Source organism: Aptenodytes forsteri, unplaced genomic scaffold, assembly GCF_000699145.1.
Source record: "Aptenodytes forsteri isolate BGI_AS27 unplaced genomic scaffold, ASM69914v1 Scaffold14, whole genome shotgun sequence".
Classification (NCBI taxonomy): Eukaryota; Metazoa; Chordata; class Aves; order Sphenisciformes; family Spheniscidae; genus Aptenodytes; species Aptenodytes forsteri.
The window spans coordinates 872,006-894,978 of record NW_008794457.1 but is presented as its reverse complement, the minus strand read 5'-3'; the positions used below and the strand labels follow the sequence as shown (position 1 = coordinate 894,978).

Genomic DNA, 22,973 nt, shown 5'->3' with positions numbered 1-22,973 from the left:
TGAGAAATTAGTAAGCAATAATTTAAGACCATTTGAGAGATGAAATTTTCTGGTGCACACATGGTAGATGAAGGACTGAGAGAGATTGATTCGGATGGAGTTAATTGTGTGTGTTTGGTTTACGTGGGAAGGTTTTGGTAGTGGGGTGGGGGTGGGGGTGCAGCAGGAACCCGGGCCTGCCCCCGTGTCAGAGCCAGCTCCAAAATGGACTCACCGCTGGCCAAAGCTGAGCCCATCAGTGACACTGGTGGTGCCTCTGATAATGTATTTAAGAAAGGGTAAAAACGCGCAGCAGCTGTGGGAGGGAGGAGTAAGGAGAAAAACGTGAGAGAATCAACCCTGCAGACACCAAGGTCAGTGAAGAAGGAGGCGCCGGAGCAGAGATTCCCCTGCAGCCCATGGAGGTCCACGGTGGAGCAGATACCCACCGGCAGCCCGTGGAGGACCCCAGGCCGGAGCAGGTGGAGCTGCAGCCCCTGGAGAGGAGCCCACGCAGAAGCAGGTTTGCTGGCAGGGAGCTGTGGGGGACCCCCGCTGGAGCAGTTCCTGAAGGGCTGTGTCCCATGGGAGGGACCCCACGCCGGAGCAGGGGAAGAACGTGAGGAAGGAGCAGCAGAGACAAAGTGTTATGGATTGACTGAACCCCCCTTTCTCCATGCACTGTGTGGCGGGGAGGAGAGAGTTGGGCCTGGGAAGAAGGAGGGGTGGGGGGAAGGTCCTTTTAGTTCTGTCTTTGTTTCTCACTGTCCTATCTATTTTTAATTGGCAATAAATTAATCTTCCCCAAGTCAAGTCTGTTTTGACCGTGCCGGTAATTGGTGAGCAATCTCCCGGTCTCTATCTTGACCCGTGAGCTTTTTTTAATCTTCCTTCCTCCCCTGTCCTGTTGAGGAGGGGGAGTGAGAGAGCAGCTGGGTGGGTGACTGGCAGCCAGCTATGGTCAAACCACCCCATTGCAGATGGTGTAACCACACGGCTGAAGGCCGCGCTTCCACAGCTGTTTTCTGCCAGCCCTGGTGCTGTCCTCTGACTGTCTACGTACAGAAATATATCTGGAAAGTCACTGCTCCCGCCTGGCAGTGTCACCGAGGAGGCAGGCAGTGCCAGAAGCTGCTCTGTGAAGCAGGGTCCGGCTCCGTGAGCTGCGGCTTGCTCTGCAGAGGTCAGACCGCTCATGGGTCACGGTAGCGTTGTGTGCTGGCGTGGATCATGATCTAAAGCTGCAAGATCCAAGCAGCGACTCTGTAAGTAACAAGTGCAAATAAATCCTCTGCGTCTTTGACACACGCGTGTGCTTTCTGCTGCTCCACTCCCGGCGTGAGCCTCGGTGCCACTTAGCTTTCCACCCGTGGTTTCATACAGGCGGTTGCTGCACAGAGGAGCTGGGCCGCACTGTGCTCCCTTGTGTTCCTCAAGTAGGGAGATAATTAAAGCAAACTTCGTGTGTACGATTTTACTGCTTACAGTGAACCTAAACCACGCCAGGAATGAGGTCAGCCACAGCAGAGGATCTCAGGTGCAAAGGACTGTGACCTTGTAAAACAATTCACAAGCTGGGGAAGAATGATGCCTGTCACCCACACCAGTTTCGGAGGGACGGGTATGGGTATCAAACCTTCTCTTGCATGTTTTTCTTCGTGTCTTTCCAGTGAGTCAGCCTGACACACTAGCGTGGTTTCCTTTTATTTAGCTAGTCTGTAATTCCCGAGGTAAGACACGGTGCTTATTTGATTTCTGAGAAAAATGGATAGATTTTATTTTTTCCCCCTAATTCTTAGCATCTCTGTCTTGAACTTGAAAACCCTGAGCCTTTAAATTGATTAATTTGACTTAGATTTGAGTCTTTAAATTGATTGATTGATTTCCAGATGTCTGTGAAGAAGGGATGGCTCAAGGCTGCTGCTTTGCGGTCTCAAACGGGACGGAGCGGGGCTGAGCGTGGTCAGCACGTCCAGTCGGGGTAAGTCAAAGCTCAGCGCAAACCATCTCCGTGGTGGCTCTTCCGAGGCTCCCGGGGCGGGACAGTCCGCGCAGGCTCTGATTGCGCCGGTGCAGCCAGTCTGACGGTCACGCAGGATACCTGCCACCCTCTGGTTGTTTCTCCCCATCCTAAGCCTGTCCTAAATCCCGCTGCAAGTGTGGATCTTTGTCTCTGGATTAAGCTGTGTGCGCAGCGTAGTTTCCCAAAACCGCAGCCAAATGGCGCAGTTAGTGCGGACTCCTGGAAATCCAACCCAGCTCCTGGCAGCAACACTCGCAAGTTAAGCAGGTTTTGCACAACGCTAAAGGAAATGATGACCAATATAGTTAAAATCTCTTTGGCAGGCAACGCCAATACAAAGGTCAGTCATTTTTCCAGTATTTTTTTTTAAAGTAATTCCATTAATACAACAAAGGGGATTTTTTGCAATATTCAAAAGGAAACACCTTTGTTCTTTGAACAAACACATTGCAAAACTTGTACATTTTAAAATAAATTTTCTGCCATTATGGGACTTTCTGAGTGTGTCCTCAAGGCTTTGCATGCCAGAGTTGGAAAATTTTGATCTGAAGTAGTAATGAAGCTTCCAACTTCTTTTCTCTGTGTGGCAACACAGAGAAAGCTTCTGTGTTCTTCCAACACAGAAGCACCCCGAGAACCCTCTTTTCCGAAGGAGAGAACTTTTTTTGAAAATTGAAAATTTTGATCTGAAGTAAGCTTCCAACTTCTTTTCTCTGTGTGGCAACACAGAGAAAGCTTCTGTGTTCTTCCAACACAGAAGCACCCCGAGAACCCTCTTTTCCGAAGGAGAGAACGGAGAGAACCTCCCAGGAAGAAGCTGCTGGTTCCTCTTTCCTTCCGTTGCGTTGCCTCCTCATGCAGCCGTGCTGCTAGGAGACACGTCTGCAACCAGCTTCCTCAGCTGCCGGGTTCCTGACCTGAACGGCTTCCAGCTGAAGGCAGGAGACGATGGGGCTTCGATGGGTGGGAACGCTGTGAGAGGGAGAGGTAAGATTCCCCATCTGGTCCTTCTCTTCTGTTGAGATGTCTTCAGCGTCTAGTTGCAGTAAAGTCAGGGTTAACTAAATTCAAGATTTTTAGGGACACATTGTTCAAGTCCTAATGATGTAACTGGAAGGGGAAAAGAAAGAGATACCTGCCACTGTAAACAGCAGTTAACTTTTTGGAATCTAAAGTCCTCAGGGTGAAGCAAAACGAGGGACTCCCGCTCTCCGTAGCCCAATGCTCCCCGTTAGGGGCTTTCTTGAAAAGCTTTGCAAACCCAATGTTCATCTACCAGAGACTTTCTCTGTATTTAAGTTCCCTGTTCTTTTTAGATATACGGAATTTTGCCATATTACAACTCCTCCTTTCAGAATACCCCTAGAGATACCTGCAGTTAGGACATTTGGTTTCTAGCTAGACGACGCATCTCCCTTTCAATCTTTTATCGTTCCTTTCCTGGTATTTTGCAATTTGTGCTGAAGGTGCTCAGCACCAAATTCAGTATTCAAGGCAGAAGTCCCAGGGGCCTCGTACCTCTGGGGGGTACTTTGTCACGCAGGCTGTGATGCCTTTCCAAGTGCAATCAGTCTTTGCAAGACGCCTTCCTTTGTTAGGAAGGCACCTTCTGATTTCGGCTTTCCTCTTTCTTTTCAAACTATGCTATGAGAAAAAGAACAGGTTTTGCTTCTCGGGGTTGCTCCACTTACTCGGCAATTTAGGCATAACCATAGCAGAGCTGCTTTCCTACGGGGTTCTTGTTTCATGAACCCTTAGTCCCCTCCCTGGAGAGGGCTATGTGCTGGATAGAGAGGACACTAATGGATAGGAAAGATTAACTGATGCCAGTGGTTGGAAAGGCCGTAACCAGAATGCATGTGGTGTCTTCCTTGAAGCAAGGGACAGATTTTTGTGTTTCTGTGCTTGGTTTGCTCTTCCAGCTCAGTTTGGTTAAACCTACACGTGGGGCAGCACTTGAATTTCTTTCAAAGTGATTTCATACTGGACAACAGCAGCTACACCAAGATAAAAGTCTCCCTGGGGACAGACATGGTAGCAAACCTGGCGTGGGCTGAATGGACCTTTCACTTGCACCCTGACTGTGCTGATGGCACCTTATTTTGCAAACGTATCTTTGAAACCCTCCCTCTTTGAGCCAAGGAACCGTAAGGCCCGAGGGCTAAAGCAGCCACGTTGCAGCCTGGAGTTTGATGGTGGCTTCTCAGGTTCAAGTAATGACCGTTGGAGCGTAGTTGTTTTGTCACCAAGCAGAGAGCCCAGCACCCTGCGGTGCCCCGGTGCCGTGAGGGTGTGAAGCCTCTGTTTGGGGATCCGGCAACCTCCCACTGCAAGTCTCGCTGAGCTGAAATGACTCTGGATAGGCTGCAAAGTTGTACTGGAGTGCTTTGCTGCTTAAGCTGAAAGTGCTTCTGATAGCTCAAGCTAGCCTATCCTCTCTACTGTTAGTTACTAGGTGTATCTCTGTATGCACGGGAAGAAGTATTTAGTGCAGTAATTCTGACTCTCAGCTTATTATCCAAACCTGGAGATCAAACAGTCCATTTATTCTTAATATTGGAAGTTTCCTTACTCTCCTTCGAAGCCTGCCGTGCTTCCCTCCCTGGGTGAGGGCCCTACTCGTCTCACATCTCCGGCGAGCAGTCTCTCAAGTGCAGTTTCCACAGGGACAACTTCTTGGTCTGGCTGTTCTCTTCGGACCTGATAAGCCAGACCAATGTAGGTATCTAGTGTCTGATCATCAATATCGGGATCGATCGTGCAGAAGGCAGTCTTCAGATCATCTGCGTTCACCTCTCTGTTCAAAAACAACTCGGTCACTGCTATGCTGTGGTATGTGAAAGGAATTTTTATAGTTTTGTGCCACAGTGAGAATCCATGCTGCTTGAATTGCAGAGCAGAGAATTTGATATTGTTATCTCTGCCTCTACTACCCTTTGGTTTTTAAATACGCATGTAATAAAGTCTGCTAAGTACTAAATTTCAAACTGAACAGAAGTTAGGAAATGTTAGACTTGTGATAACCTGGCAAGACCTTAAACTCACCCTTGTGCACTGTGATATCCTTTGTTACAGAACTACATTTTCCCTTGCTAGTTCAGTGCCCGCGTTGGACGGTACTTACCCATCTTCAGTGTTCTCCTCAGTGCTCAGTGCCTGGCACCAGACTTTTTTCCTATGCAGTAACTGCCTCTCGTTTATCTTGTTTTGAGGGGGAATTATTTCTTTAAATCCGCGGTTGTCAGTCCTGTTCACTCTTCCCACTCCTCAGAACCAGCCTCTGAGGTTGTACAGGATTTTACTGCTGGTTTTGGAGAGCTGAGGAGTGGTGGGATATGAGACTTCAAGTACTGAAGGGGATTATTGGTACAACCAATCTTCTCTACTCACTGCCTGCCATATCCAAGTCCTTTGGGTCAGGAACTGACACTGTGCAGTGTTTTGCAGAGCAGGACTCAGCCAGGTTTTGGTATTTACTGGAATATTCACAGCTGGGGCCCTCTGATAGTGCAGAGGGCCCTGCACTGGCCACGCACTCCTGTGTCCACAGGGGGGTTCCCTCTACACGTGCTGTCCTGATCTGCTCTCCCCGTCAGCCCCTTCCCTCCATACTTACGTTAAATCTCCCAGCTTGTCCTTCAGCTGTCTTAGGTACTCCTGCTTCTCCCTGACATACTGGGTCCTGAGCTTTGCAACGAAAGGTTCAGCGTTCCCCTCCTCATCCTGAAAGAAATTACAGGTGCGTTAGCACAGAACATGTGTTCCAGTCTCGATAGGAGCTGCCCCCCAATGTGTATTAAAATAACTCAGCCCTCCTAGAAATGGAATTTCCACGTGAAAAGTGGAAATAAAGAGAGAGAATAGGGAAGAAAAACTATCATAGAAAAGGCACAAGCTTGCATTGCCATTGTCTACGGATGGCCTTCGGGTGTTAGAGCTTGTGGTGGGCACTGCAACTTCGTTAGTCTGATAAACCTAATTAGTCTGGTAAGACTAATTTAAGCCCTAAATTAGGCTTAATCTGAATCAAAAGGAAAACTTAAGTAACATCAGCTTACTTCTTTGAATAAGGACATGTAGTCGATGAGGTCTTCAGTGCTGTCCAGCTTGCACCCGCTCGCATCCACTAGTTCTTGGATTGACTCTTTCCTTTTCAGGGGAAAAGCTTCCCTCACAGCCGTGCTGTATGGAGACAGGCAATACGGACAGAAGTCTGTATGCTGTTACAGTACGAGCACTTAACGACTGCCAGTGTGGCTGGCTGTTTTTTAGGCTACCAGTGAGTGCATGTATTCCATGGTCTTCATTTATTCCAGATCTTGAAAAATTCATTGCTTTCACAGGCAACACATTTCAAGAAGCACGTGCACCTTCAGACACCAAAACAAGGGCAAAGCTTTCAGCAGAGCTCAGGACTCAGGTGGGCGTTGGATGCTAAGCCATGTGGGAAACTCTGAATGCAACCGTGAGTATGGGTTAGCTGGTAGCCCAGACCGAATTGGTTGGCGTGTCTGTACCAGCGCCGCGTTCCCAGCTAAGTGCTGGAAATGGCTGGTGCTTCTCTTCTGTGCTATGGCCCAAAGAAATGCTGTATTTAGAGTTTCACTTATGAAGGCACGGCTGATTGATTAACTGGGAGAAGATTGACCAACCTTGCACCTGTAGCAAAATTCACAGAAATGCTTTGTGACCTATCACAGGAGCTCGTGGGAGCACTGCGTAGGGTCCCGTGTCCCCTCGGGGAGCGTGGCAGGGTGCAGGGGCTGCCAGCCTGTCCCACTGCATGTGTGAAGCACCCCATGTCTGCTCTCGGGCCTCTTCAGTTGCACTCCTCAAAACTTGCAGTATTCACATTATTCTAAACCTAATGCAGAGGTTAACAAGTATAGCCTTGCTAGAGCTGTCCGCGCAGGAATTTAAAAGAGAGAAAACCTCCTCCCCTGGCTGCGCTGGCAGATAAGCAAAGCAGACAGACTCAGCATATCACAACATCTGACGTGTGCCAGACGTGGGCAGAGCTCGGTGGGCGACAGTCGGCCTCTTGCCTGAACTGCTTGCTGGTCAGGGATCCGCTGTTTGAGCTGTCGCAGGCAGCCAGCTCCTTTTGTAGGTTGGAAATCAGCTGATTCTGGCCGTGATACTGTTCTTCACCCACCTGTGAAACAGGGAAGGCTCACAGGTCAGTAACTGCCCCATCTGTTCCTTGGACTACCTTCAAGAGGGAAGCAAAACTGCAAAAGGACTGTGGCTGCTTCTAAAGCAACTTTTACCTGAGCAGCTTTTAGTGATTTACAAATAATTAAGCAAGCAACACAGTGGCTTGCAGGGTGGCTGTTCACAGTGGCTTCTTGTTGAAGAACTTTCTTAAACTGTTAAAGCCTCAGGTGCAGATGCACACCCTGGATGCCCCAGCATGGCGGCAGCCTCCCTGCCCAGATGGTGGCACTTGGTCCCAGCCACTTTTCCATTTCCAAGCAAGACGTAAGTAGGGCAAGTATAAGAGGAGCTGGGGGGGGCTACGTGTCTTTGTGTTACAGGAGATGGAAAGATGTGGCCATGTAGCCAGAGCTTTCCAGCTCTGACACGGTGCTGGGGAGCGGGGCGCAAGGCTGCCAGGGCCTGCACGGTGCTGCAGTTCAGAGATTGTGTCCTGATCTTCACAAACGCTTCACAGGGGCAGACCATGAGCTGTTTCAGGAAAGACCTACTGAGAGAAAGAGGCCTGTATGTAAGTCTGGCAAACAGAAGCCTCTCATCGGAGAGAGCAGTTATGATGCGATTAAAGTGTTTGAAAGAAACGGGGTCTTCGAGAAGCTCTGTTGGGAGCAGTAAGAGCCTGCTGTGTCTTGCATGGACAGGATTCCCTTCTCTAGTGTGTCAGTGTTTACTTTTATTCTCATGAGAAGGTGCGGCTTCCCAGGAGGAGGAATGGGAGGTGAAGCCCATTTGCAGAGGAACGCTTCCCTTGCCTGCTGCCTGTCACACGAGGGATGTCTGGGCAGAGGTGCGGCATTGGGTTGCGGGTTGCCTACCTTCCCGGTGAGTATGTCATAGAATGAGCTCAGGACATGGTTCGATCGACAGAGTCGCATGTTCTCGTAGAGGGTGTAAGACCATTCCATGGCAGCGGCATCTCCGTGCTTCTTCTGGAGGTAGCTGAGAAAGAACTCGGGAAGACTGGATCGCTTCCCTGTCTGCAGATAACAAGTGAGTAACTCCCATAAGCAGCGGAACTAAATCAAATCTGCCCGTTGGATTCTAGCTGTTTGTGTACAGATGTCTGTCTTTTGGGGATCTCACACAGTGCTAACACAGTGCTAGTGCTGGCTGGAGTCTTCCCCGTTATTAGATCTTTCACAGTCTTTCTCCCAGGTTTGTCCTCTAAATGTGGGTAAGTTTACAATGAAGCTCTTCTGTTGCTGAGACCACTGATAAAGTCTCTCTTCTCCTGCCTGTTTTTGTGAAATATGTAGGAACTTGCTACCTGTGAGGCGCTACCCCTCTGTCAGATTTAGCTGAGCTTGGCTCACGGGTTGAGAAATGGAAGCAGTTATTGGAGAAAAGTAGAGCCAGACAGTGATTGCGGCAACCCTCCTTCCCCAGGAAACCACGCTGAAAGTAAAAGGCAGCTGCCATAGAAAACATTAAGCCATTTGGGGTTGATCTCAGAGACGTTTCTAGGCTTCGAGCTCAAGAGAAGGAATCTGTAAAGTGGCTCTGCCTCTCTCAAGGTTGCTTTCATATGACTGAGGCACAGTAACAGGGCTTGTCCAGTATCTGGGGAGATGGTATCATACTTGTCCCTAACATGGGAAGAATTAAACAGCCACTTTTATTTTCTTTTGAGTCTTGTATCGCCCCAGACAGGCAACCCATAACGTCTGCCTTGGCAGAGAACACACACCTCACCCCTTTGGCCTCCAGCTGTCACTCCCAACCCACCCTGGACAAAGAAGGGGAAATTCTTGTCCCTTTGTTCTTTGTTTTTTGTGTAACAAAACCAAAGCACTTTTATATTAATTCATTTATCAATGTAAGTTATTTTTTGTCCCTGCTCCTCATTTTTCCTGCAGTGCCACCTGTTCCTCTCTGGCATGGGCACAAACACTATGGAGTTCAATAACGGATTGACATGGGTTAAAATCAACCCAGCAGAAAACCCTGGCCTTGCTTTGGCTGCATGGATGTTGCTGAGGTTTCCACCAGCTAAGAACAGACACTGCATAGTCACGATGACGTGTCGGTCTACAGAGCACCATCACACCCCAGAATAGCAGCAGTCAGCCTAGCTAAGGTCTCAGACTCACGAGCACGGCTGATTTAGCTCAGGGTGATTGCTGCAGTGGTTCCTCCCCTGGGCACCCTGCCTTGTGAAGGAATCTTCAGGGACAGCTCGGCTGCTCTTGCAACAGCTGCTGGACCACGGCAGTTTACGGCCCTGGACATCAAAGCAACCAGTGCTGACTCTGGTTTCCTGAACGCCTCTGAATTTGCAGTGGTGGCTGGGCATCAGCTGCTTCACGAGCACTCGGCTGTCCCGGGAGCAGGAGCTGCAGAAGAAGCCTCTTAGGCCTGGGATGGAGCTACCAGTTATCCACATGACACTGTCCTAATTCATGAGTCAGATCCCTGGGGAGCCCTGCCAGGCACCAGCTGAGGCGGTTTGTTCTTGCAATGTTTTATGCAGCTCGATTCAGATGAAACACTAGGCAGGACAGGGGTGAGACCCTGCCTTCCCAAACTGGACTGACTGTCATAGCACATGCTGTTTGTGGAGAAGGAAAATGGGACAAACCTGCTGTTCTAGTGCAATTTTCTCCCTCCAGACATCCTTTAGGATGTTCACCACATCCTTCTTAGTCAGCTTTTTGTTCTTGACTTCACCTTCATGCCTCAGGTACACAGGCACCTTGTCACCTTTGCCCTAAGTAATGGAAAAGAAACACAGATACAGGTAAGGCGTTCGCCTCGCTGGCAGTGATGCAGCACCAAAGCCATGTTCTCAGCATCTAAAGGCATCAGAATGAGTCATTTGTGCAGGTCTCATTCCCAGTACCATAAAACACATCTGTCGGCACCTCTGCAGTGTGTCTCAAGTGCTCCAGGGTGGACAAAATGGGACTGTGTGAGAGGTTCCGCCCAGCGAAAATAGAAAAGGAAAGAACTTTCTTGGAAATATCTTCCAGGAATGGCAGGGCAAACAGTTCAAGCTTCTGGAAAGGCTGAGGAAGAGATGTTGAAGGACCAAAGAAATGCTACTCTGTCCCTGAGAAAACCTTTGGATACAGTTATGCTTGGTATGATGTGAGGAATCCTTGTAACATTTCCTTGTCCCTGTATCATTTCCTGATTCCCCCACGTGCTGGGGTGCAGTGCAATGGGACAGTGTGAGTTGAATTAACTTCCTGATGCCACGAAAAGTAGTCATTCCCTGCTATGTAGTCTTGCTTCGCTTCTTACTCTTAGTCATTCTAGTGCTTTGTCTGAGTTCATCTCATCGGCAGAGAACTAAACGGGGAAAAAACAAATACTGCTCTGCTGGATACTTCCCTGTTGCTGCAGCCAGTACCAGGGGGTCGGGACAGGGGAGAAGGACAAGGCTTTTCAGCAGCAGGACGCTGTTAATTTGTCTCAGCCATGTAGTGGAGCATTAGTAAGGGGCTCCAGCCCACTAGTACTACCTGCATGTCTGATGATTCGTTGTAAAGTGTGGCTACTTCATCTGTGTCTTCAGTGTGCTCACACTCAGTTTCAGCTTTTCTATTGCACCTGAGTTTTCCTAGCTTTAAAGTTTTCGGTGGTTACGCTAATGGGAAGGTGAATGTTGAAGACACCAGCCATGAAAGCAATTCTCCCACCTTTCTAATGATATCTATTGCCAATTAATCTCAGTGGAAACAAGCAGGGAAGAAAGCTTACACATACCCATCCAGGGAAGACATTTATCTCTCTTAGTGCTCCTGTTCCTATTTCTTCCAGAAGCACATCCACTAGCTGATCGCTGGTCTTCCCCTCAGCCAGACAGCCCCACCGGTCAGCTCCACCAGGAATCACCGCTGCAACAGCAAAAAGACGCTGAGCTGCTAGAAGAGGAGAATGCACCCACGCATACCGGTTTTGCGTGAATCCCACTAGGGGCCTTATGATAGATACAGATCTTTAGACATCCAGTTTGTCTCCTAAGATGTCTAAGGCAAAATGGAATACCCTGCAAGCTCCTCTCTCTCTCAGCCCGCTGCCTAAAAGCCTGGGAGAAAAATGGGGCGTTGCAGGTAAGAAATGCACCATAGCAAGTGTTTCACAGGAATCACCGCTGCAACAGCAAAAAGACGCTGAGCTGCTAGAAGAGGAGAATGCACCCACGCATACCGGTTTTGCGTGAATCCCACTAGGGGCCTTATGATAGATACAGATCTTTAGACATCCAGTTTGTCTCCTAAGATGTCTAAGGCAAAATGGAATACCCTGCAAGCTCCTCTCTCTCTCAGCCCGCTGCCTAAAAGCCTGGGAGAAAAATGGGGCGTTGCAGGTAAGAAATGCACCATAGCAAAGTGTTTCATAGAATCACAGAATAGTTTGGGTTGGCAGGGACCTCTGAAGCCCATCTAGTCCAACCCCCCTGCCGTGGGCAGGGACATCTTCAACTAGATCAGGTTGCTCAGAGCCCCGTCCAACCTGACCTGGAATGTTTCCAGGGATGGGGCATCCACCACCTCTCTGGGCAACCTGGGCCAGTGCTTCACCACCCTCAGCGTAAAAAATTTCTTCCTTATATCTAGTCTGAATCTACCCCCCTTTAGTTTAAAGCCATTTAAAGATGAGCTGCCTTAAGCAAACCACTGCTGAATACATTTGGCACCTGAACACTTCGCCCAGTTTGGCCGGGGTGTGCAGTTGCGCTGAACTCGCTGGAGTTCAGCGCAGAAGTTGTCTCGCTCTTCTGCAGTCTCTCTGTGGATTTCCAGCAGTGTTTCATATTCCTTATGGAGCTGATCAAAATCCTTCTGCAGAGTCTTCATCTAAAGGATACAGAAAGGAGGATTGTAACAAACTAGCCAGAGTAACAGAAATTTTCTGTTGTTAAACAGCTCCAGTGAGCAGTCAGTGTAGTCCATAGACTTACTGAGAGCTGTCCCTGGCTAATTGCTTCTAGATTGGAAGAAAAATAAATAATTTATTAAATTTTATTGTTACCGTTTACAAAAACTTCTGACAAAACATGTCAATGACCCTTTTATACCTGGTTTTGTGTTTAAAATAGATCTTAATCCACTAGGAGAGAGCAGGAGAAACAAAGGCTTCTGTTCTAGAAATTTTTACATGCATCCCCTCCAGATCCACTACACTTTATTTAGAAAGTGTTTCTTTTTTATATGATTTATCTTTGCTCTCCTACTACATCGTGATTCAGAGGTAACCACAGCTCTAGTCTGGGTTTTGAGGGCTGTGTCTGTATTTATTATGCCACGATGTAGGGACATGAACAGTGGATCAAGCTGTGCTGACGGTCAGGGCTGGAATGGAGCTGCCAGTGGCCCAAATGCATCCGGGACAGCCCAGCACTGCTTTTCTGAACCACAAAGGCGGGTGGGACTTTTTTCATCCATCTCTCTTCACAGCTGTGCACTAACTACGTGGTGGGATTCAATGTGTTCTCTTTTTCATCCTCCTTCTAGAGATCGGGTCACTGCCACTCTGCCACTGCGGGGTTGGAAGCAGACCCCATCCTAGCCACCGGTGTGTGCTACCCCTTCGCTGTCCTGCACGTGACATGGCATTGCTCCTGTGCATCTCCAGTGCAAGGCAAGCAAACATTTATTCTGAAAAGGCAGCAAACAGATACAACATGAGGAACCTAGTCCAGTTCTTTCACAGCTGGAAAATGCATTGATCAGCCCCATAGCTGGGTTGATGACCTTGGAGTTTCAGTAGGCTAAGGAAGCCATTTAACACTGCTGGGACAGGCAAAAACCCAGCTAGACAGATAAGCATTGCTAGCCCAGCAGCAGTTTGTTAGCCGTGGTTTGGGCAAAACTGTGCAATGTATGTGAGGTGAACCTAGTTCATTTATTTATATATATGATGACTTCAGACAGTAGTTCTCAAGCTGTAATCTGCGGGCTCTTGGTGGCCTGTGGGCCATTATTGCTTTTACTGTGTTAATTCATTTAAAACTGATGTTAAGGCTTTGTGACGGTATACTGATTTTGAGTGCTCTGGCAGTATGAGATTCCGATAGATAGGGAGCTTTTGGGGATTAGAAGACAGTGGCTTTTCATGTATGTACAAAACCCAAAGAAATGCACATATGTGAGCTCTAGGTTTACTGAGTCCCTATCCCAACCTGAATACTTGAAGCATCATGTTTGTATTTATGTGGTATAGATTGAAAATTAGAAGCCTATGCTCACCTCCTGAAGTAAATCAGAGTATTTTTTCTCCAGTGATTCAAAATCTCTCCTGGGCACAACATCTCCGTAGTCTGCTATCGTTGTGTTCAGCTTCACCTGGGCTTTTGTGAGGTCCTGCCGAGCTATCTTTAATGCCAAAGTTAACTTCACCACATCTTCACCCTTGACGTCTTTAAACAACAGCCATTGATGAAAGCCCATGACAGTAAAATTGCAGTCGTAGTTTTCTAAATCATCTATTAAGCTTTTAGACCACATAACCTTACAAAGGGTCAGCAAGAGCTGCATGGGTGTAGACTGTGTTATTACTAAAGAACTGCAAGTCCAGGAGTATATTGCAGTGTTCGCGTTCCCACCCACTGTCGCCTCCTCTCCCATGCACACATACATACTCAAAGGCTCAGGCTTGCTTTTGGTTAACGGAGAGGATCGCAGGCAGGGAGAGCCTCACACAGATGCAATGGCTACAGCCAGAGAGTAAGAAGCAGTAGCACTATGGGTGCCTGTAACCAGACTGTGGATCAACAGAGTAACCTCTGTGCCAGGTATTTGTGACACTTGAGTTTCAGCAGTTTTATCTGTCCTTGTGGACAGGCACAAAGCTGGCAGCCGTGGCTGGGTGAGACATGCTGACAGTTGGCACTGGAGTCAAAAAACATAAGGAACCTTTGCATTGGGCAGCTCCTGCCTTCAATTTACCTGCTGTGCTAAGCAAGAGCGTATGGGAATACAAGCAATGACTTACTGAATCAGATCAGACTATTAGGTACATCCCTGCCTATTCCCTTTCCTGCCTGTTTATGGACCTTTTGGCCATGAATTTGTCTAACTTCTTTTAAGGAGTCAAAGCATATCTGAAGATATTTCAGAGACACTCTGAATTTTTACTGCAATGCTGTACCGATGGATGTGCATTTGGGTCTCTGTGCAGGGCAGGTTCTTACAGAGATCTGCTTTCTCTACCTTGGACTTGGTGACGTGTCATCTCCAGCCGTTCATGATGCATATCATTCAGTTTTGCTAGAAGCACTTTGCGGGCACCGTACTCATTGAGATAGCGAGCATACTCCTCAGCTACGCTTGTCTGCAAATGCTCCACCTGCGGGAAACAGGGGCTTGAATTGATCAGGAGCGTGGCATCAGTGGGAACTCTTGGACTGGTTTGGTGGGTCTAGAGCAGAAACTAAGGAGCAGAGAGTGGGATAAGGGAAGCAAAAGGGGAAAAACTGGAGCAGGAGAGTGGGCAAGAGATAACACTGTAGAAAAGAATGGACCGGATGGAAATATGACAGAAGAGTTCAAACTCAGATGTAGTGTGCAAAAGGGTGCTCCGTCTGAGTGTTTAGCCTTCTAGAGAGTGAATTACATACATTTCATCATCTGAGTTACACCATTTCTCTGCTGTAAGCCCGTATCCAGAAAACCTTCCAGCAACTTCTTCTGTCCCTGTTGCTGGTCACACAGGAGAAAAAAAGCTGCTACTCTTACCAATTTACTCCACTGGAACTGGTGACAGAAATGTATCTTGGATGGCAACATGGGATTGTATTTGTGCTGTATTTTTTATTTTTTCATTGTAATTTTTAATTTTAATTGCATTATAAATGAGTGGCAAAGTAAAGCTATCAGAAATCTGGAAGTCTAAGAACTGGGATTATGTGTAAAACCATAGCTTATTCCCATGATGTGCGTTTCATTACGTGATCACATCCTGTCACTGCCAACGCCTGCCTAATCTGCTGGATAGGGAATGAATCAAGATGGTGTTTTACTTGTTGCTCAGAAGACAACTAGTGCCTCAGGGACCTCTGACTATTCTGATGAGAATTCTGAATTCTGTTAGTCTCATAAAAATACGAGCCCGCTGTAGCAATGCTGTTTTGCCTGTGTCCCTACACCATCACAGCCACAACCACATTGCCACCAGCAGACAAGTCAGCAGCTTAGGTGGATCTTTCCAAGGAATTTTTGAATATCTAACCGTGCCACAGTTAGAATATTTGAATGCTGTCTCAAAAATGGAAATCTGGTTTTAGCAGAATTATTTTTCCCAGCCTCCTTCACCCGAATTGCAAAAATTAAATAGCCCAAACTAGAATTTGGATTCTGGGCTCTATTCTTAGGGTAAGGCAAGTATAACTTCACATAAATTCTTGGTTGCTCCTTTCAGAGAAGGTTCTTTATGGCTCTGTGAAGCACTGGGGCCTCTGAGTACCAACAAGTGGAACTGGCTAGTTCCAGGACTGCAAATGGAAGAGATACGAGCATTTTGATCTAGCTAGTGAAACCAAAGCCTCTAAGGTTCAGCGAGTGCTAGCTAGATGAATAAAGAGCCTACACAGTCTGTCCTGAAGCTTGTTCTTCTTCACCTTTACCACTTAAACGTAGTACTTAAACTACCGGATGAAAGCAAGTTCAGGTAGAGTTCATGCTGTTATCACATCTCTGACTACAGCAGAATTGCCGTGTGACAAGGACAATTTGTTTCTTCCTCCTGCTCATTTTTCACCAGGAGGATGGTACAACCCTGGAGCAGGCTGCCCAGGGAGGTGGAGGATCACCATCCCGGGAGGATCTCAAAACTCAAGCCAGACAAGCTCATGGCTGATCTGATGTAACATAGGGGATAGTTTTGCTTCACATGGGAGGTTGGGCTGGAGACTCTAGATGTTCCTTCCAACTAACACTTCCTTGATACTTCCTGAATCAGCTGCAGTAGCTGTCAGGGCCCCAAGAACCTTAACTACCCTGATCAGCCTCAGCTGGACCCTCCACCCACACACCATCTGCCCGCAGCCAAGGAGCTCTGTTTAAGCTCAGGCCGAGACTTTTGGTCTTTGTTGAGCTATATTGTAGGTGTATCTGCCTCCAGTCCTGTCTCTGTATCCTAACTGGATCTTGGACTGATGTTGTAGGTAGCTCTTCTCCTGGATGGACCCCTTCAGATGTCTGTTGCAGTTTTGTCTCCAGTTCTGACTCTGGCCTTATCTCCTGCTGCTCCTGAGTGCGTGCTTCCTCCCCCCGCAACCCACAGATGAGATGGACCCTGGGCTTCAATGCCTCATCTGGAACTGCTGAGGATGACTGCTGCCAGCACCTTGCTTGGTGCTGTGAGACTGTGCCCCGGTTAGCGGGGCTCTGACTGCGTTGCAGTCACCCTCAGCTCCTGGCTCGTCCTTTCTCATGCAGCAGCCCTGCTCTTGTTGCTCTCCAACAGTAGTGTCATTTCAGCCTGAGTAGCTAAAACTGTTTAAGAACTGTATAAAGTGGTGATTTAAACTGGAAAGACTTAACTAATCTTGCCTATAGGTACCAATGCGACTGCACTGTCAGTAGGATGAACGATACAGATTTAAAGATGCTAAGGGTACAGCGTTGTAAAAGAGTGCATGTACTTTTACATTAAGAACTTAAAACAGTACCAGGAAGATATTTATTTCCTCTCCCCTTCAAATGTGACACTGGAAGAGCCAGATGGGACAAGAGATACAAGTGAAGACTTCTGACAGCGGCAGCACAGCCTGTCTCAAGAGAACAGGATATTCTCTGGAGCTGGCCAGGATCCAGCATCACTACCGTGCCAGATGTTCAGTGCCTGCTCTAGAACTTCTGCTGGCATCAAAGGACGAGAGGCTGGGAGGTGAGAGGTCAAATGTGTAAAATACATCCAACAGAAGTTGGGAAATATTTGACTCATCATTGTCTAATTTACCTGAGTCTGAAGAGAATTATTTTCTTCCTTCATGTTGTCAATGAACTTTAACAAATGTTGTTTCTCTTGCTTTAACGTATTTATTTGATCTTTCTCCTTTTCTTGCAGTGCCAGTATCTGCCGGGTGCACTCCTCGGAGACAGTTGCGACCATAGCCTTCAGGGGCTCTAGGGCACGAATTGTCTTCTTCTGATGAGCTAAAGAGAGCAGAGGTGATGAGCACCAAAGCCTGGGTTTTCCTCAGCTGGGCTGTTGGATATTCAACCTCAAAACAGCGCTGGTGGGAAGTGGGACTGAACATGGGGCTTTTACTGCTTTGGCCTGGTGAGTGTCTGAGGACTGGGAGTAGTATCTTTTGGGATTATATCCCGTTGTGGATTTGGGATTATAACCAGCTGTGCGTATGAACTTCACAAAGATTTCTGATTTCAGCTCATGCTATTTATTCTGGTTTGGAAAACAAAGGATGAACAGTATTTTATTTTGTTTTCTTGAGTACTAAAGGTTTTGGTAAGATACAGTGAGCACTGATGGCTTTGTCGTGTTTCACTAGTTGGGAAGGTGTCACCATTTAAGCACAGGCAGCATATGGGGCTAAAGACAGCTGGGAATTAGCGATTTACCCTCTTTTGTGAAGGCACATTCTTCATGAACTTTGATCTGCTTTCTTGTCACCAAATGCATGGTCTCACACAACCTTTTGTATACAAATTTGTTGTCTACCCACTCTCCCCTCTTTTTAGGCATGCCTTGACCTCTCTTCTTTTGCTGTTCTCTTCAGTACATCTAGTAAAGAACTCGTGCTCTTCTTGGCTTTCTTTGATGTAACGTGTGCTTTTCGCTCTCAGCTATTTCCCCTTTGACTTGAAAATTTTTCTTAAAGATATTTACCTGAGGAACCTAGTGACAGTACTTGACTCGGATCCCACATCCTAGTTACAGTTCCATGGTAGAATTTCTTCTGATGCCACCTCCTTGGTGCGGAGGCTTGTTTTTATGACTAGATGGAATTCCACCAGGAGAATAAAATGATCAAAGACAGGATATGGCGTGATTCAAACCAGGCTGTGAGCAAGCCTTATTTTGTTTGTGAATAACTGCATTATTCAGCAATTAAAACTGTTCACTCTCTCTCCTGAACAGAAGGATAGAAATGCTGGTGGATGCTGAATAATCTGACTTGGAGGTTTTTTTCCTCCTCAGTAAAACCTGGTATTAGTATTTATGTACAATTACTATGCGACAGATTCTGCATTTTAAAAGTTAAAACGCATACATAAATCTAAGAACAGGAACTACCTTTCTTATTATACTTGGGTGTGAATTTCCTTCCCATGCTATAACTGTACCAAAGGTTTTGCAGAACTCTTTCACTGTGGTACTTGTATCAGGACTAGAGATGGCAAAAGTTAGAGCATTGGCACAGGGATTCTGCCACTGTGCTGTTTGGTTGCTCAGTGTGACCATGTTAAAACTTCAGCAAACTTGTTTTGAGGCGTAGTTTGAGTGTTTCACAGCTGACTCCTGACCACTAGCAAACCCCTTTATATTAAGCGCAACAGTATTTTTAATTGTAGCTGCCCAGTATGTCAGAAGTTAGAGCACAACTCCTTGGCTGCCAAAGTGATTATTTTGTAGCGTGGACACTGGCCAGTGCCATCTGAGAACATTAGCTCTCTGATGACCTCTCAGAACTCCCCCCATGCCAAGAAAGGACAGACATTCTCCCACTTGGAAAGAATTCGGGCTGTGGTGCAGCTCATTGCACATGCAGAATTGCTGGATGGACCCAGAAGCCTTAGCACCACAAAGGAGTCAATGTGAAGTCCCTGTGGACATAGCCAACCTGAGTGTTATTTTAATCAGGAAATGGATTCAGCTATGGATAACATCACCATGAAGACCTACCCTGTCACTCAGCTTTGTCTTAAAGGAGCTCCCAGCCACATAACCTTTATCTCGGATCAAGGTAACAGCTGTAGGGATTTGACGGCTCTCTTCTCCATAGTGCTATGTTCCAAATTCTGCTTAGTACCTTCACATTCATGTGGCTTTACTCCAGAAACAATGCCATAAAGCTTCAGTACTGGCTCAGCACAACCTTGACACCCAGAGGAGCTACAGCCGCAGTTGTATGTCCAGTTCTGGCAGAAGACGCGCGGTTGCAAGCAGCCAGTACAGGCTGCGCGTCCCTGTTCCCATCAGAGGCGGCTGCCTTCTCTGGCCTGCGTGCTCAGCTATGCACGTGCTAGCTACTTCAAATGTCCTGCTGCCAAAATGATGCAGCTAAATACACAGTGTAAGCAGTACAGTTTTAGGACATTTAATAATACTTTTTTTAAAAAAAAATAATCAGATTATTCTGATTGAACTGGGAATACGTTGTAATGCTGGCAGATTTAAGGGGAGAACCCGCCCCAGCGGTGGGTGCAGTGGTGGGCACCTTAAACATCATCTAGGCTAAGCTAGTACAGGATGGCAGAAAAAACAGAGTAAGACATAGCTGCTAAATCAGACTACAAAGATAATATCCAGTTGGCTGAGAAATACAATGCTTTGGTGTAAAGGAGGTTTAGTTAAGTTTCAAAGGGCGCTGAAATGCTGCAGATAGAGTATGCATGTTAGGTGGAGTGATGAGACATCTCTCTAAGCAAACTCCCATTTATCTGCGCCTTGATACTCCAAGCACTGTAGTGAGGGACTATAAACAGAATATAAAATTCTGACTTTAGGAGCCCTCAGAATGGCCACCCCTCACAGATTTTAAAGAAGTTGTTTTTGTTAAGCACAGTCAGACATAATGTAAGAATGAAGATAAGTACTTAGGAGTACAGTTCTACAAATCAGTAAATTTCCTTCCTTTTCTCTTTCTTTTGTACTCTTTCTGCTCTCAGACACTTGCTTTTGTCTCTTCCCAAGCACAGCCACTTTCGTGAGCAATTCAACTCACTAAACCAGCAGGAAACTTTGCAGCTCTTGGTCTTTGTTTTTCCTGCTGGGTGAGTTGACTCGGCTCATAGAGGTGTCCAGTGAGTGGCAGAGGTGGTGCAGTCCAAGCAGTGGGAGTGCACCATCAGGACTGGGGAAGTGGGACCTTCTTGTTTCCGCGGCCATGAGTTGTTGGGTTGTATTAGGTCACCGCTTCCTTGGCCAGGCAGGTAAGCTGTTGTCTGTGCTAGGCAGGGAGAAGGAGGCCTGGAAATTACTTACAGATAACCCCATCCAACACCCTTAACTAAAAGGGGATGGATGCCATGCGGGCCTCGTTAGCAGGGTAAAATCTGTAATTAGGAAAATGAATCCTCAATATACAGAAAGGTGGGAGGATCCCAATCCCGACTTAAAACAAATTGATTTTTTTTTTTATTCTTAGAGCTTCAAGTACACTTGGTACCACGGCATATTGGTTCACTGGCATTCCATTGATTTCCAAAAATAAAGCTATCATAAAAGATATGTTTTGCTGGGTATCCAGAGACTTCAGATTAAAAAAGGGAAATATCACATCCAAGCAATATGGAGGAGTCAGTAAATAAATGCTTAAAAAAAAAAAGCTTCAGAAAGCGGTACAATATAGGCTACAGCATGGACACCAGTAATCTCTGGGAGCTGAAGCAAAGAAATGTCTACTAAAGAGTTCTGGAAGGAAAATGATTTAAAAAAAATGTTTTTATATAATGATTAAAATTGACTTATTCACCTGGTTGAAGTATACTGTGCAAAAAAAGATTTTTGTCTATAATGAGGGACTATGATTAGGTAGCCCAGGTAACAGGTACTGGGATAAACAATATATATCCTTTAAGAGACTGTCCCAGTAGAAAACTGTTGACATTTGATAGCTGCTCGGTGCCCAGTGTGAAATAAGCGCCTGGTTACAGTCTATTTCTAGCCCTCTGTGACTGTTTACAACGTACTGGTGTGACTGTGGCATCTGAAGGCCAAGCAAAGTTTAAAGCACACTAAGAATGGACAGGGAACAGCCAGTCCAGTTCTCTGCCCTGCCTTGCTTCAGGAGTAATTCAAGCTTCAAGTTAACAGAGCAAGTGCATCCAAACGTATTAGTACGATACGCTCCACTACAAATGTGATTGTCCCAGAAAAACCTTGAGACACTGCTGTTGCCTGAACGGTGTATGTGATGAAGATTTAAAAAATCTAAAAGTCTTCAATCTAAATCTAAAAATCTGAAACATTATAGGGGAAGAAAACAAACCCTCCAACAACTTCATCTTATGTATGAAGGAAATAGACCTAACGGACCAGAAAGATGGTTTTACCAGTTGACATCTGTTTAGGCTGTTCATCCCATATATGTATCCAACACAGCTAAGCTCTGTAAGAACATGTCTCCATTAGTGTATTTTCCCCACAGGTCAAAGTCCGAGAGCTTACCCAAAGTAACTTCATATTCATTCTTTATAGCTGACAGCAAGGGCTTATAGGTCTTGAAGTTGTCTATGAAGAATTCAAAGATCTCTCTGTAGGGCTGAGAGAAGAAAGAGAGCTTGAGAAAACATTCAGTGGCACATTTTTCAGAATTCAGAGATGGCTGTTTTGTCCAACACAAATGGCATCTAATGACAGTGAGAATAAGTATAAAAATACTGCTACCACATTTTATTTTGTCTCTCCATCTTTGGTCTGCCATCCCAAATATGTCATATGAAGGTGGAGTTCTCTCCCCTGTTGATAGGTGCCACAGCACGATGGAGAGCAAACAGACATTTTAGTGGCCAAAGAGAAGCTTTGACCAAGTCTGTCAGGGCACAGCTCCAAAATGAAAATGATACTGTTCGGATGGAGCTGACTAGAACTCAAGTTACAATACTGATGTAACAATATGGATGTTAAAGATATGTAACAAGATCATATTGCTGCTTTCGTTGCCTATTTTGTTAAGTTAAATGGCAAGCTCTGCAGAGCAGAGAGAGTATCTCTGCAGATGTTGTCCTTCTCAGCAGAATAAAACTTGTTCAGAGATGATAGTCAAACTTCCGTGTTGTATCTGGGCCATGGGAAGATTTCATTAGCAATAAGTAATTCACTCTCCCTGAGTGTACCTCACTATTAAATACCATTAAACATGTCATGTAAGACAGTAAAAAATATTTTCAAAGCATAAACACAGTTATGAGATCTCTATTTTCTCTTGCCATTAGTTACTCTTTGTTTCCCTCCATTCTCTTCCATCTACCACTTTCTTTTCACGTCACTACAGGATTCCTTTGGGAATGAGAGTTTGAATTAATTTGTGCAGAGAAAATCGAATCTAAACTTCCCAGTCTGCATAAATGCTCTAATTGCAGGATATTACAAAAACAGGAGTACCCACTCCTACTCTATCTGTGTATTGAATTAAAGTATTGTTTCTCAACGTCTCCATGAGGTGTGTCCTCGAACACTCACAACGAACCCCCCAGGATCAGACCCATTAGAAGTTGCGAATTTTGGGGATCCTAATTAGGCTCAGGTAAGAGCTAGATGAGAAATCCCCTTCCTGTCACATGCAGAAACCTAACTTCAGGAATTAGAGGTTTTGCAGTGAAAATTTGGGAACCTACACACTTGCTGCTTTATGGGTTTACACAGGAATCTTCAGGAGCTTAGTGACTAAATTCTGTTTCACATCCATTTTAGATTACCACGTCTTTTTGAAGACTTGGGCTTTGATTTGAAAATGGAAACAGTTATAGAAGATGCGGAGTACACGAGAAGATGTGAACAACTCTGTGCCTGGGAAGATCATGGAACAGATCCTCCTGGAAGCTATGCTAAGGCACATGGAGGACAGGGAGGTGATTCGAGACAGCCAGCATGGCTTCACCAAGGGCAAGTCCTGCCTGAC

General features: G+C 46.3%; 1 protein-coding gene and 1 long non-coding RNA gene across 2 annotated transcripts in view; one reads left to right on the top strand and one right to left on the bottom strand.

Moving 5' to 3' along the window:
* The first annotated feature begins 1,510 nt into the window (after nt 1-1,510).
* LOC103908390 lies at nt 1,511-2,493 on the top strand. The gene is made up of 2 exons (XR_658152.2): nt 1,511-1,600; nt 1,869-2,493. It is a non-coding gene; the product is annotated as an uncharacterized LOC103908390 (long non-coding RNA).
* A 244-nt stretch (nt 2,494-2,737) lies between these two features.
* TSNAXIP1 (translin associated factor X interacting protein 1) overlaps nt 2,738-22,973 on the bottom strand; it is a 29,970-nt gene continuing 9,734 nt past the window's right edge. The window contains exons 6-18 of the mRNA XM_009290822.2: nt 21,521-21,614; nt 17,126-17,322; nt 14,377-14,512; nt 13,414-13,583; nt 11,862-12,021; nt 10,928-11,058; nt 9,798-9,926; nt 8,035-8,196; nt 7,048-7,157; nt 6,061-6,184; nt 5,619-5,725; nt 4,575-4,799; nt 2,738-3,112 (exon numbers count right to left, since the gene is read on the bottom strand). Of these exons, the coding sequence (XP_009289097.2) occupies nt 3,094-3,112; nt 4,575-4,799; nt 5,619-5,725; nt 6,061-6,184; nt 7,048-7,157; nt 8,035-8,196; nt 9,798-9,926; nt 10,928-11,058; nt 11,862-12,021; nt 13,414-13,583; nt 14,377-14,512; nt 17,126-17,322; nt 21,521-21,614 (1,764 nt within the window). The 3' untranslated portion in view covers nt 2,738-3,093. The remainder of the gene's footprint in view (nt 3,113-4,574; nt 4,800-5,618; nt 5,726-6,060; nt 6,185-7,047; nt 7,158-8,034; nt 8,197-9,797; nt 9,927-10,927; nt 11,059-11,861; nt 12,022-13,413; nt 13,584-14,376; nt 14,513-17,125; nt 17,323-21,520; nt 21,615-22,973) is intronic.